Here is a 15530-nt window from a genome sequence, read left to right on the forward strand (position 1 = left end):
TGTGAATATAAGATAAGGGCTTTTTCTCCCACCATGCTGACTGGGGGAGAAAAAAACCTCAATTTATATTTGACTAAATATGGTACATTAGACATCTATGTGTACTTTTCTGGGAAGCTGGATCTTTGAGATGTAGGAGGTTAAGACACAGCCCAGGCATTACTGCAGAGTGCAGATGAAGCTTTATAATTTCACAATGTATCACGTGAAATATTTGAACAAACCAACTATAGAGACTACAAGGACTGGACATTCTAGAGAAAATTTTGTTATCGAGACTTAAAAAGCCTCTACAAAATATTTTAAGAGTAAAAATTACTATTAGGAAAATCCTGTTCCGGTGACTGATTAATACACAGATAAAGGAATACTCAAAAAGCATTATCTATAAATAGTCAATAGGCTGCATTCTAGGGTATTTAAGGAATTGGCAAATGAAATAACTATCCCATTTACAATTAAACAAGGAAGATAGCTGAACTAAGATCTACCAAAAGGTCTGGGAAATTAACATAGTACTCAACTTCACAAAAAGGAGACATGAGCAGTCCTGCCAATGTCTACTCATTCATCTAAAGTCTGAATAAAAATAGGGAGCTGGAAACACCACATGGGAACAATTCAGGAAGAGCTACAAAAGCATAGATTGGTTAGGGTAAGTTCGTAAGGATGCATATGCAGGAGTGGGTGAACTACCAATATTTGGAGGGTAGAAATGCACAGCTCGGAGAGGAATTTGATGTGTTAAAATGAGATGTAACCACAAATAACCAGATAAAAAGAAGGAACATTAAAAAAAAAGTCACATTCTAATGCTAAACCAGGTTGGGCCACAGAATAGTCACTCCTCATTGGAAATGGCAGAATCCCCACCCACCAATTAATACGTTAAAAGAAAATCAAATAAACCTTAAGATGGTATCAGCAAGAAACCCTGTATTAGTAGATGAAATTACAGACTTCTCCCAATCTCTGGATTCTGTAACAGCATCAGATTCCAACATGCACGCATTAGAAATTGATCAAATGATTCTTCTGTGAAATGCAATAAATGGTCATCTGGATAGGCTTGCAACTAAATGATGTGAAATGTGTGTTGTAAAATCAAGTTTTTTGTTTCTATATGTACAGCATACAATGTATAGACTCTTCACTTACATAAAGAATACCAAAGTGACAATTTTTAGTTTGACAACTCATGTCATCTTGGTAACGATTTTATCCTATGCACCGACTCAACAATATATTTTTAAAAAGTTATCAATGTTTACTTTAATAGAGTCTTCTTTTCAACGCTAAGTTCTCTCTCTTTCTCATAATTTTCAATCTCTTTCAGAAGTTCTTCTTTTTCCTTGAAGTAATTTCGGAACCAATCAATATGCTCAACTTTTTGTTTAACAGTTAAATATGGGTTTTTAGAAAGCCCACAGGTCACTAGTTCCATGAAGTGGCGAATAGGTCCTTGCTTGGGAAAGTCTTCTAGATGTTTATCGAAAAAGATATGCTCATAAAATTCAACATCTTCTTCAATTCCTAGAAAGTAAATGACAAAACACTGTCAGATCATCTTCATCATCTGCGTATGAACAAGACAAACTCTTACAAATAAACTTTTTATTAATAAAAAGTTTGGTAGTGGACATAAAAGAAAAGCTACACTGGAGTAAGAGCCGCACTGTTGTAGGACCACAAAACATTCATTTCCTCCCTAAAGTGAAGAAAAGGTGCACAAAGTTTCATGCTAGCATGATAATATTCTTTATTCTCATTTTAAATGTTCTTTAAGGGATGGCATTATTGATCTATATTACTGGGTTGGGAATCCCATGGAAGCCTAAACCTTGATAACCAGTTCTCACCAAAAACTTCTATTCTATTATATGCAGACCTTACAACTTATGAATACTGGACTGCTAACAGTGTTTTTTTTAAAGACACTTTTATTTGCAAAATATGAAATATAATGATTGTGCAAAGAGATAAGTTTGCAAAGAGATTTAAAGAAATGCATAAAGTAGTTCAAATGTTTGCACAAACTAGGTTAGAAATCATATGTTGTTTGAATGGGTACCCTAAACTGGTAGGCCCATTACATTTCACTGTTTTAACCAGCCTTTTACCATTATAACTGAGAAAGGGAATAGTCACTAAACAGTGATTTTAGGACTTCCCAAACTTTTGCATTTATAAAAGTGACAAAAGGGTAGGTTGGCACACACAATTTAAAGATTTTCTAAGGTAGTTCAAATGTGCCTTGTAAAGCAGTGACCAATACAAAAAACCTGCATTAAAAACATTCCGTTTCAGAAGAATGTGGCATTATGATTTCTTACAAACGTTTCACCAAACAAAGAAACTATTTCTCTACTCTTTCTTGGGAGACTTAATTGATTTCTGCTCATATTTTTTTCAGTCTAAGTAAAGAATCTCCAGGTCTACAGATCTGCTTATATGCAGAAAAAGAGAATATGTCTCAAGCACCAGACATGGCCCTATTTCACAGCCAAAAATCAGCTGACTAGCAATAGTTACTGCCAGGAGATTTTTAAGTTGAATCCTATATGAAAATTCACATTTCATCAGAACCTGTAACAAACTGATTTTATACTTTATTCAGTAATTATGCTAATTTGCAAGATGCTAATACCCACATAAAATGCTGGACAGTAATCTTTAGAGATGGCCAAGAACATTTTTTGTTTTGTTTTTTTTAAAGAGTGATAGGCAATGTTCTTGGCCTCAGGCAACAGATCTGGCTGATGTTTACCTATGTCAAAATTTGAAACATACAAAACATACTCGTAAGCCTACCTGGTTCTTCCATAGACTAGGACTGTAATAGAAGGGATGTTGCAGGGGTCACTGAGATGTGCTGATAGCAATATCAGGGAAAGCTAGCAATATCACTTATCTACAAGGGTTATTAGTCTTTTATAGGTAAGTATTAAAATCCCCCAGAACTCTTGCAAGGTGAAACTATATATAACAAGCATGATTTACAATAAGAAATGAGTCTGTACATTTACATATTAGTTTGATATGAAATATTAAAAACAAGGAATTTTTACTACTAGTCTTCTTGTAGGCTTAGATTTATTCTTTGTAGTAAAGAGAACATTCTCTTTTTGTTATCAGAAAGAATTAAAAAAAAAATAACATGCAAACATTTCCAGATCATTAACACATGAAGATCACATCACAGAAAAGAGTGTAATTTTTATGCTAATGGGGATATTGCAATACATTTGGCACATAGTTACAATCAATATAGACTGTAAGAGGTTACAAATGGAGTTCCACAGGGCCCTGTTCTAGGTCCAGCATTGTTTAATATCTTACTAATAAACTAGACAGAGAGAGATGTTCTTGATCAACTTTCACATGACATAAAACTGACTGGGCTTGCAAAAACTTTACAGGACACAGCTAGAATTCAAAAGGATCTTGACAGGCTGTTGAATTGCTGTTTAGTGCACAGTTATCCGAACACAAATAAAAGATGCTGCACCTAGGGAACAAAAATCAAATGTACAAAAATACAAAAGGGGAGATGACTGGCTACGCAGTAGCACTGCTGAGAAGTATGAGCAGGGGTGGGGATATGAAAGATATATAGGTATGTAATGCAACCTATATGCAGAAAGGTTCAGATAACTATGGAAATTAAGAAGGGTATAATAGCAGTTTTCAAATATTAGAAATACTGCCATTAAGAAGGATAACTGTTCTCTTGCTGTGGACACAAAACAACAGATTTAACCTGCCACAAGACAGATTTAGATTAAATCTCAGAGAAAAAAACCCCTTTTTTTAGCTGTCAGAACAGTGGTACGGTGGAATAGGCTGCCCAGGCAAACTGTGGAAACTCCTTCATTGGAGGTTTAAAAAACAAGGCTGGATAGGCATTTGTCTGGGATACTATAGCCTATATTTGTGAAGGGGATTCAGTTCTATGACCCTTTAACTCCCTTCCAACCCTATAAAAGTGAGATACAAATCAGTGCAGGGTTCATGGCATGTCAGTTTCTTCAAATCCTCTAGCTTGGGGGTAGGCAATCTTTTCTGGCTACAGGCCCTGAGATAACCCACCTGGAGTAGAGGCAGTTGGCAGGTACCAAGACCCTGCAGCTGCCACCACCTGTCTCCCCAGCAGTGTCAGGGAAGTGCCCACAGCCAGCACCCTCCACTGCCAAATGCTGCTGAAGCCCCATAACCACAGGTCAGATACAAAGGTTCTGCAGGCTGGATTCACCCTCTGCTCTACATGCACAACACTGGTGTAAATCTCCCTATTGCTACATCCAATTCAGAAAGTTACTGTAGTTTCTTTTGGGTTTTAACTTCAGACACTGCAATGTCTGGTACCAGTTAGACATCACCCTTCTTCCCCTTGTTCTGTAAGGAAAGAAAGCAAGTATTTCTTTCCCCTATGGAAGTCAGTATATTTTTTCCACATATCACATCAATTGTAGAAGGTATAATTCTAGTGGGCTTTGAAACCCAAGACCACTGTGAATCCAAGAAATCTTCCCATTATCACCACAGTCTCCATGTAGCATGTGATCCTGATTTGCTACTGTTCATGAACTTGAGAGTCCTTTCGTAATAATTCTAGAATCTGTCCATCACAAAAGTCAGAGATAATCAGTGAGGCAGTGACTGCAGTTAGCTGTCTTGGAAAAGTACTCTGTCCTATTATGCTAAGTTATAGGTGCTGAACCTTGTCCCACGAGTCATGCAATCCAGCTGTGGGACTCCTCACTGATCTGGAAATTTTGATTGCAATGAATCCCCACTGCCAAATTTCCAAGCCCACAAACCAACTCTCATCACTCATCCAGGCTGGGGATCTAAAAGGTTAGGCCCCACTGCTCTAAGTAAAGGCTCTTCGATATTTTTGGAGCGGTATATAGAAAGTAGTGAGGTGCTCCAAGTATTAAAATTAAATCTATTAAGACTTTTGGAGTGGAAAAATATTGTTTCTCAAATCTTAAAAGTTCATCAGTAAATTTTGCACCCCCATCCCTTCTTTTAAAAAAATAATTTTTCCTTTCCTCTAGCAACCATTCTCTCCTCCAACTTTAGAGCAGAAGAGATACAGGAGAAACAGAAGTGACAGCTTCTCAGTGAGGAATTTCTGCTTTCACAGAAGTTAAGGTCAGAAGGGAGCATTAGATCATCTAATCTAGCCTCATGCACAAGAAAGGCAATTGAATTTTAGCCAAAACCTTTTTTTAACAAGTCTAAAGACTTTAGTTAGGCTTAATATCTGTGTCTTCAGAAAACAGTATGTCACATGAGTCTCCCATGTGTCATCAATGCCCCAGGCCCCAGCAATGGCATGAAACTAATGAGATGAGATAATCCTAGATGAGCCCAGCAGGCAAACTGTAGCCCTAGCAGCAAAGAAAGCAGGAAACCCCACTCAAGCTTCCTGCCAAACTGACCTGGGGAACATTCTTTCCTAATCCCAAATCTGACCAGCGTTACCCTGAGCACTTAGACAATGTAGAGTAACCAGGCATCTAAAAAGAGAATTTTTTGTATCTGCCCAGATCACTGGCTCACCCATGCAGTATCCCATTTCCAATCTCAGATGTTTTGAAGAAAGACTTCTCCACTCCACACAGACTGAAGAATTTCTCCTAAGGGCTGGATACAAGTATTATCTTTCAGAAAGATACCCAATCTTGCTTTAAAGACCCCAAATGATGATGAATCCACCACCTCTCCAGGTAAACTGTTCAGTGTTTAATTACCTCATTGCTAGGAAATGGCATAGTTTAGGGTCAGAATCACATAAATGGAGCATTATGGCAACAGTCAATACATGACTGCTAGGACTTTTGCCTAGAGACTCTGCCAGAAGCAACTTCACATAACTGATTTGCTGAAATTTTTCTTAACTCTATCATTGGAAAAGTAACATTGTTTAAGTGTCAGTGTAGAAATATTTGTTTTTCAAAATGAGGCAGCTACAGATGGGAGCCAAGTTTGGCCTTACCTACCCAGTTCATTACTCATAGAACAAGCTATTAAGGTATAGATGCACTCAAACCATGTTAAAAAGGGACTGGCGTTTCCAAGCAGTAACATAGGTTTTTTTGCTTTCCTGTTTATAGTTTGTTTTTAAAAGTTTAAAAACTGGGTTCTGTTAAACTGTTGCAGTCAGAAATATTTGTTCCACAAAAAATACAATTTAATATTACTTAAGTTTTTGTAATCAAAGCTTTGTGGCTTACTAAAGGAAGCAACTCTTTCTTGGTACAGCACAATGTAAAAGAAGGTGCTGCTATTGAAAAGATGATAGCATACAAAAAAATCAGCATTAGAACAGGAAAAGGGCAGCTGAAGTTAAGCTGTACTGACATGACTGTGAGTTTCTGCAAGCCTTTTATGGCACTTTCATGTACCTGCTTTAGTTAATGGTCTTTAATACAGTTGGCTATTTGATAGGATACAATTTATTGGCCTAAATTTGCAACCTGACCTGTGATAAATTTTGGATTGCTGTTGAAATTTTCCACGATTGGCTTTTGTGGATAAATCAATAACGATTCCTGTCTAACTATATGTGAAGACTCCTTGTCCATTTCCAGACAGCAGGGTTCCGGGCACATTACTACATCAGAAGAAAGCTTTGGTCATAGCAGTTACAAGCTTGCGAAAACATAACTAGAATATCCTTGGATTAGTGCACAACAAGATGGATTGATTCTCACAGAGGCAGCAATTAAATTCTATTATAAGACTGCCAAAACAGGATGGGAAGAAACATTTAAAAATCAAAAGAAAGCACTGAACTTCATTAGGCAATTTGCAACTCTATCTATGACAGATGGTCAAGAAGCGCCACTTCAGCTACTACCCTGTTATGCTTTTAGTGACAAAATTGTTCTAAAAACAGTTGTATGATATCTTCAAAGACTTTAAAATGCCACTGCCAAGCTCTCTACAAAGTTATTAAAACTTATTTGAAAAGCATCCACACATTCTTCTTCCATTCATAATGTTCTTTGGAGGTCTAACTGCACACAAAAAAGGTTACACAGTATAGCATGATGATGTCCTGCTAAATAAGACTGCTGAAGTGGCTAAATGCTGTAACTCTGCTTTTGCTAATGAAATGGGTTGGACTAATGTTAACAATCAGTGCAGCTCTGGCAACATTACAAGGCTGGCCAGAACTTGGTAGTTGCTGCCGCCTTACTCTAAGCCATGACCAAAGAATATGCAATGTACAGGGATGGGTTTAAGATTCTCCCGTCTCTCCCTGCAGTCCTTCTGAAAACAATGCAATAGTGAAAAGAACCATTAATACAACTGAATGTCTTTTAGGGGTTTGCAACTGGGGAAGGTTTCAAATAAAAGCACTGAACTCTGCCATGTGAGAATTTATTGAAGTTTAGTTTCTTTTCAGGTTTTTTGTTTTTTAAAGACATTTCTGCTGGCAGCTTTGCAAAGTGTAAAAATAAGCAGCAAAATCTCCAAAAAGACAAAGCAGAAAATTCCTGATATTTAGATTTAGCCCTATTCAGCAATTTCACCTTCAGCATATATCTTCTAACTCAGTCTTAACGTAATTGTTTTAGTTATTAAAATGTTGATTTGGAAAGTCTAACAGCCAGTGTGCTAGAATGACTTTATCTGAAGCTTTCTTGACTGACTTAGGGTAGTTTAACATTGCATTCACGACAAAAAGCACTAGTATTGAATATATTAGATGTAGCTCAAGTGCATTATAAAAATAGTCAAAGATCATGTTAGTACTCTAATTTTCTACAAAGATATATAAAGAGATCATTAAAGCTCATGTAGACATACCGGCTTCATTGTTAATTGGGAACTCCCATAGTTTCCCCTCTTCTGTCCACTGGATCATTTCCTCAAAACCATTCAGAGGTGGCTGTTGACACATTGCAAGCTCTTTAGCATATTCCAGATCCCAAAGTGTTGGTGAAGATTCTAAAAAAAAAAAATTCTCTCAGTGTGCTGGCATACTAGCTGAAATATAAAGCTTAATTAGAATATTCATCAACCTTAGTGAAGTCTAGTATCAATTTTAAGCCTTATGAATTTAAGCTGTAGTTAATAAGACCATCTTGGTCCACCGCTGAAATGAAAGCCATTTAATTCTCACATGCCTATTAAACATGTCTAAAGACCTGGTCAAATTGCAGCTGAAGTTCTTCACCACCTTTCCCCCAAACATTAAAAACAGTAATTTGGAGGGTAATTCCACCCAGTGTGTCGTTTTTTGCTCCCTTTCCCTTTTGCTGTCTTTTGCCTTCCACAGGTTCTTTATTTAACACATATCAAAATCCAAACATGATCTGTGTATTCCCTAATAAACACAACCTTTTTACTTTTAGGCTGCTTACAAATGTGAAAAAGCACTTTACTTGCAGCTTATTGTGCCCCTGCACCAAGTGAAACACATGCCGAGAAGAGGCATCACAATCATTTGACCCAGCTCACCCAACGTCTGTATACACCGCGCATCGATAAAAGAGCCAAAAAGCCCTGCTGAAGCACCCAATCTACACAGATGCTGGGGAGCCAGGTCAAACTAATGTGCTTCCTCTTCCAGTAATGCAAGCACTAGTTGTTTTTTCTTCATGTCTGTCAGCACCTTTAGTGGTTTCCTGGTACTCCATGACCACGCTTTCATTCAACAAGGCAGCCCATGATCTGCTCATGCTTATAATAGCTTTCTGTGAGTGTCATAGATACTGTTGCATATCCTGTACATCCCAGATGTTGTTCAGCTGAGACTTTTAGATACCAGAATCAATGACTCCTATACACGTGTGGGGAGCCAGCGCATCAGAACAGACTCAATTAACCAAGTCTGCTGGAGCACAGAAACTGACATGCTCCGGCAGCCATATCAAGTGTATCAGCATCCCCATGCGACCCCGCACTGAAAAAATGGTGGTGGGGCGCTTTGAAATAAAACATGTTCAATAAGCTTTAGTTCAAAGTGCCCCGCCGTCATTTTTACAGCATGGGGCTGCTGATATGTGTGATGCGTGAGCGCTTCTAATTAGCACGGTTTGCTGATTAAAGTGCCTGGCACTGCAACCCAGAGCATGTGTAAAAATACCCAATGATTTAGCATAACAGACTGAGAAATGTCAACTTCCCTTTTACCTCACTACCTTAAGTATTGACCTCTTTTGTGGAATTCCTTAAATAATCCCGTGGGAGCCACTGCTTGCATAAGAGTCAGCACAAGACTGTCTAATTAATATTAAAACAAGAAAAGCAAAAAACCCCCAAACTTTTAGCTAAACCACAAGCCCCAAACGCATGACTAAAATGAACAATAAACAGCTGTGTAGCAGTACTGCTGGTCCTGCCAGACCTTCTTTCTTGCTTCCTCCTATATGAGATTAGATAATAAACTCTCTGGGATAGGGACCCTGGTCCAAGTTTTCAGAAGCGACTGGAGATTCGGGATGTCAAACCTACAAAGAGCTTTGCCTTTCAGGTGAGTACTCAGCCCTTTCAGATGATTTATACTGGGCACCCCCAAAAATAAACCGTTTCATTTTTTAGAGGTCACACCCACATATCTTCATACATACCCTGAAATACCAGCACAACTTTAGAAGCTGTGAAATAGCAATTCTGATACCATAGAAGACATATCTTTGCATTTTCAAAGTGCTCTCAATTAAATTAAGCTTGTAGCACTTTTTCAGATAGTTCACTTAACTATCAAAATCCTGAAAGCTATCAGGATCAGATGTTAAAAAATCGTTTTTTAACATTAAATCCTTCCTAAAATATTCTAGTATTAATTTTCTCGTCTTTTTCCTTCACATCTGACATATACACATACACAAAAGGCAATGGGGCATTTTCAGTTTTCATCTAACCCATTATTTTTGTTCACTGATCCATTTGGGACTACTTCTGTTCTTTTAATTCTCAGGAACAGTGGACAAGCCATTAGTAATCAACTGCAGCCATTACGAATGTTGATTACATGGGAAAACAAACATCTGACAAAAAAAGAGGATACATCAACAGAAATTTCTATGCCAGCAAACCGCAAGAGGGATAGAAGAAGTGGTACAAAGACAGAACAGATTTTAGCAAGGCAGACAACATGAAAAAAAGATTAGTGGAGAGGACATCCATTGTGTCAATAACCTATTGTCAATGGTGGCACTTGATTTATTGGCTGGTTAAATTTCAGTTGCGGTGGAAATTGTGCTTAACCCATCATCAAGCCTCCCTGGAAATTGTTTTACATTTTAGATCTATTTCTGCAATAAAAAGCTGAAAATTTTTTTTTCCTCCAAAAGGAAAGCTTAAGTCCGTTGAAGTTGCACCCAATTGTAAACATGACAGGCAACTGGCTGTAACGTTTTAAATATCACAAATCAGTAAGAAATTGAAACAAGTAGAGGAAACTTTGGTTCTGTGAATTATATCTCCATTAGATGGATCCAGTAAATTCTTTTCCTGTCTTTCTGCAAATGGCAAACACTTTTTTTACACTCTGAAAAGCACTTCTTTTTAGGGGTGTCAAATTAGAAAATGATTGTTCAAACAACTTCATACTTGGAAGAAAAATTCTCCTTCAACCATACCTCTCAGCTACCTATACTCATTCTTGTACTTCTGTTGGAGGATTTTAGAAGAATGCAAAGAAGATATAATGAGAAGTGAGCTGCAATATTAACTATGAAAGGATTATCATCACATTTTAACTTCTTGTGTGCATTATCCTCTTATAATTTGCTGCTACTAATAAATCTGCTTAAAAAGACTGTACCGAGTTTAAGTACACACCCTTGGTATGAATGCTAGACAGATTACAAAAATATATTTACCATTCTGAGAGGAGGATGCCATAATGTAAAATGCTTCTTTATTAACAATTCCAAAAGCCTTTAAAAGTTTTCCTTGGATGCCTATTTATTTTCCACTTACCACTGAGTTTTTAAAAATGAATATTCAGCCCACAACTTAGAGCTTGCATTTCTATTACGTGTAAACAACATTTTAATTCACAATCTGCCCTAATATGAGCCAACAAGAAAAAGAGGGGAGAGGAGTCAAGGAATCAGATATCATACTGGTATTTCCAGAGATTAGTATAAAAATTGTTTTGCAATGAAGCTCATAGTTAGCAACTCCTAAAATGAAACAGGCCTAGAATTCTAGACATAGTAATGCCACATAAAAAAATCAAGAAGCATCTTTGTTGATATCTGATTAAAAGTCCAATAAATGGTCACTCATTTCCCAACCTATTTTAGTTTTATTCCTGCTACAGGATATTTATAAAATTAATTGTGCCAATTAATAATAAAATTAATGATCTGTGGAACTTCAGATACTATGAATAACATTTTCATTTTGCTTTATATGGCACTACATTTAAACTAGTTTACACAGCTGCTTATAAAATGGTCATTATGACTGGACATGCTTGATTGAACCCAAAAATTAGCTACGTGAATATGTATTTTCAGAAGGATAGCAAAAATAATATTACATTGTGTGAGTGGTTCTCAACCTTCTTAGACTCAAGGCACCCCTCGGAAAATGCCAACTCTTAGTTTTCACTTGTTGTTTGACCATGGAAAAATAATAGAGCAATCTGTTTTTTTGCAAAGAACATGAAAAGCCCACAATGGGTCAGAACAGTTTTGACACTCTGGATTCCCATTTGTAATCTCTGGGCTTATCTTGTAAATCATATTTGCATGCCTAACAGTGGCACCTTGTAACACCCTTGAAAGGTTCTCAAGGCGCCCTGGCTAAGAATCAGCGTATTATACACTCTGCTTTTCATATAAAATTGGATAATTTTAAGCCAACTTACATTTTCAGATAATTATTTGGCTATGTGAATCTAACAGAGGTTATAATTGTGATATTCTGTTGAATGGCTCTCACATTCCATCCACAGTGGGTTCCACTGAATCCACTGTGTTCAGGGAAACCAGCAGCTACTGGACAGTGCACCCCACTATACAATTGAGACTACAAGGAGAAATTAACAGAAGCAGAACATTTCCCAGACTAGAAACTGGCTAAAGCTATAGAGCTAATCAACCTACGATCAAAATCCCCGCAAATGGGGACCCTTGCTGATCCACAGAGAAGATGCCATCTCCTCTGCAACCCCTGGCTTTATATGAATAATACTTTACAATGGAATGTTTCCTGCGAAAGGAACTCAAAGGATTAATTTTAAAAATATCAATTCATTAAGCATCAATGGCTACAAAACAGGACAACCCCAATTACACAAAATAAATAAGGAATAAAAAGGCAGTGACAACATAAGTAACTTGCCAACAGGCACACAATAAATCAGTCAGGAATGCAAGCATAGGCTTTAAGCCCTACAACATACTCTCTCTGGTCTTAAAAAAATGAAGAATATCCCATTCAGGGACCAATCAAGCCTTCCCCTGCATTGCGTGGCACTGGAACATGCTTTTCATCTTATTTTTAAAAGATTATGATGATTTTTGTACGTAGTCAAAATTCATGTGTGGCATTAGCTGCTCTAGGTGAAGCTAAACTTCATTTGTCCAGGAGTCGCAGCAGGGTCCCTCAGTGTCTGACAAGGAAATTCCTTCAATTCTATCCTTCAGTTTTCCCTACCATTGAAGTCTTGGGCTCTTCCTAAGCAAAAACTAGTATAATGCTTTTACAGTATAGATAAACATTCAATCAGAACTTGGGTCAGCCAACAGATACATTTTCAACTGGAAAAATTCAGGGGGATTTTCGTGTTCACAGAACATTTACAGCAGTTACAAGAAGCACATGATGTCAGTTTTACCCTGACTTTAATAATATATCTTAGTTCTGAAAGATGGTAAGAACCATTATTTCATAATGTTATGTGGATGTTTTGCCCAGCAAAATCTAGTTTAGACCAATATATTAATTTTTTACTAGATTTGGAACCAGAGAGCTTGCATCCAGCACCTCTCCTCTCACATTCTCAAACTTCAAATCATCTTTCTCCTTTGGATTCTTTGTTGTTTTTTCACCCACCTGTTTCAGAAACCTCTTTTGTAACGCTAGAAGCAACCTGGAAAATATTAAGCTTCGTTCCACTATACCGCACTGTTCTGTAAACACAAAACAAAAAAACAATAGTATTTAACATTTCACAATTTTACAACATTGTAAACTTAATTTTAAACTGGCAATCACAAAATATGCTCGTGAAACTCTAACTAAACCTCCTCTGGAAACAAAAGATACCAACATACTGACTGTATTATTAAATCTTCAGCCTTTTAACCTAAGGCAAACTTTCCATTTGAGATATTATCTCATAAAGCAGTTACTGAGGCACTGAATGCATATACAATACATTCTTTCGTTAGTAAGTAAATTAATACAATTGCCATTATTTTAACTTATTTCTTTCCATTTAAATATTTAAGAACCCTAATGAAGTCAAATGCTATCAATTTATGGTATGTTAGTAATAAAACATTTCACTTAGAAAGCAAATTTCATCTTCTTTATTCTTCTACACAGAATATTACATAATTCAGGAAAAAAAGTCAATAGCTAAATCAAATGATCCCCGATTTGTGAAGTAAACAGCTTTCTTGGCAGATCATATATCCAGCCATTTTTCCCTGACATATGACTAACACTCAAAGTCTGATTAGTATCATTCTGGTTCTCCCTCCTCTGGATAGGGACATATTTGATTTTGATCATTTGTTTACTTTCCTGGCAAAGAATCATCTCAATGCTTTACAGGATTTAATAGTCAAAAGAAGAGTATTCCAAGAGTAAACATCTTCTCAGTAATAACCTAAAAACCCATCAAAATGAATATTTTGAAAAAAAATACATGAAGCAAGATAATAGGTTTACTTTAAATTTAGAACAAATTATTCTTTTAACCATGTAATCTTTCCTGCGTGTGCACGTTTCCATTGAAATTCTGACTGTTTCTACTTAGTATGATTACATATTCATTGTTACCTTAGCAACACTTGCCTTTTCTGCCTTTAAATTTCATCCCTCTGGCTTTCCTGCAGTTTTTCTGCATGCAAAACTGCTACTACAAACCTGCACTTGTCATATTCCATTTTATTGATGTAACTACCCAGGATCTATTTCAGAACACGCTAATATAATGACATGGTCTGAAAAGAATGTCACATTTAAACAGATTTGGGATTTTATTTTCCTATTTGTGCATGAATCCCAATAATATTAGTTGTAGAGGCGTATTTTGAAAAAATATCTACACCAAAAATTATTGGCTCAAATCACAATAAAGCAAGTATCACCTGTCTTTTAATCTCTCTCTCTCTCCCCCCCCCTCCCTCTCCCTCTCCCTCCCGCCTTGGGACATCAACATCTGGCAAATAGAAGATAACTTGAAACTGAACTGAGAGTCATAGTTCATTGCATACAGATGCTAATCTGTATTAGTTTTTCTTTACTGTCTATGTTCTGCCCTCTTAACCCAGATTTTCAGTTTATATTTGCAGCCAGCCACTGTTGGCTATTTCTAAGTTGTAACAAGTTTTGCCACCTTAAATGAAATCAAGGACTGCTCGTGTCCACTGAAGGGTAAGACCCCTTCAGATTGCAATGGCTTTCAGTTACTATTAGCCTGGACTGGATTCACATCTCCAAGTCACAGGTAGCAGGCTACAGAGCCACCAAACAATTCACAATGCATTTAGTTTCCCAGCTCCTCAAATTAGAATAGTTTACAGCTTACCATGAAAAGTGAAAAATCTCTGGACAAAAATTCCAAGTCAACAAAAGGTGCATTTCTATCTCTTGATCCATTCTTCATTATCTTATCAGATTTTTCCTCCAATGCTTTCTGAAGCACTGGGTTTGGGAAGCAGAGTATGTCCTGCTCCCATCTATTTAGGATTCTTCCTCAAGATACTTCACTAACTCTCATCTCAAGCTGCCAGTGCCCCAAGAGAAAGCATACCGCTGAAAAATATTTCAGCATCTGAGTCAGGTTTTCTCATGACTGACTGTGAATGCTGTTCCTTAGAGGATTTTTTAAATATTCCTGTTTGTTCCTTATTTGAAGGCATAATACTCTGTTTATGATATACCGAAGTTTCATAGTTTCTAGGGTCGGAAGGGACCTGAGCAGATCATCTAGTCCGACCCCCTGCCATGGCAGGAAAGAGTACTGGGGTCAAACGACCCCAGTACGGTGGTCATCCAACCTCCTCTTAAAAACCCCCAGGGTGGGAGCCTGCACCACCTCACTTGGAAGCTGGTTCCAGACCCTAGCCGCCCTGACCATGAAGTAGCGCCTCCTGATGTCCAACTTAAACCTTCCCTCCGCCAGCTTGTGACCGTTGTTCCTGGTCACTCCTTGCGGCGCTCAGGGGAACAGGGACTCCCCCAGCGCCTGCTGATCCCCCCTAACCAGTTTATAACAGGCCACAAGATCCCCCCTCAGCCTTCTCTTTTGAAGGCTGAACAGGTTCAGGTCCCGCAACCTTTCCTCATAGGACCTACCCTGCTGTCCCTTGATCATA

The 15530-nt window shown here is 37.5% G+C and overlaps 1 protein-coding gene across 2 annotated transcripts in view; it reads right to left on the reverse strand.

Moving 5' to 3' along the window:
* Positions 1-795: 795 nt before the first annotated feature.
* Positions 796-15530, reverse strand: part of MRPS31 (mitochondrial ribosomal protein S31) — a 50350-nt gene continuing 35615 nt past the window's right edge. For both annotated transcript variants that reach the window (XM_019525184.1, XM_019525185.1), the window contains exons 4-6: positions 13036-13112; positions 7825-7965; positions 796-1533 (exon numbers count right to left, since the gene is read on the reverse strand). In XM_019525184.1, the coding sequence (XP_019380729.1) occupies positions 1268-1533; positions 7825-7965; positions 13036-13112 (484 nt within the window). In that variant the 3' untranslated portion in view covers positions 796-1267. The remainder of the gene's footprint in view (positions 1534-7824; positions 7966-13035; positions 13113-15530) is intronic.

Source organism: Gavialis gangeticus, unplaced genomic scaffold (genome assembly GCF_001723915.1).
Source record: "Gavialis gangeticus isolate Ggan-Ray unplaced genomic scaffold, GavGan_comp1, whole genome shotgun sequence".
Classification (NCBI taxonomy): Eukaryota; Metazoa; Chordata; order Crocodylia; family Gavialidae; genus Gavialis; species Gavialis gangeticus.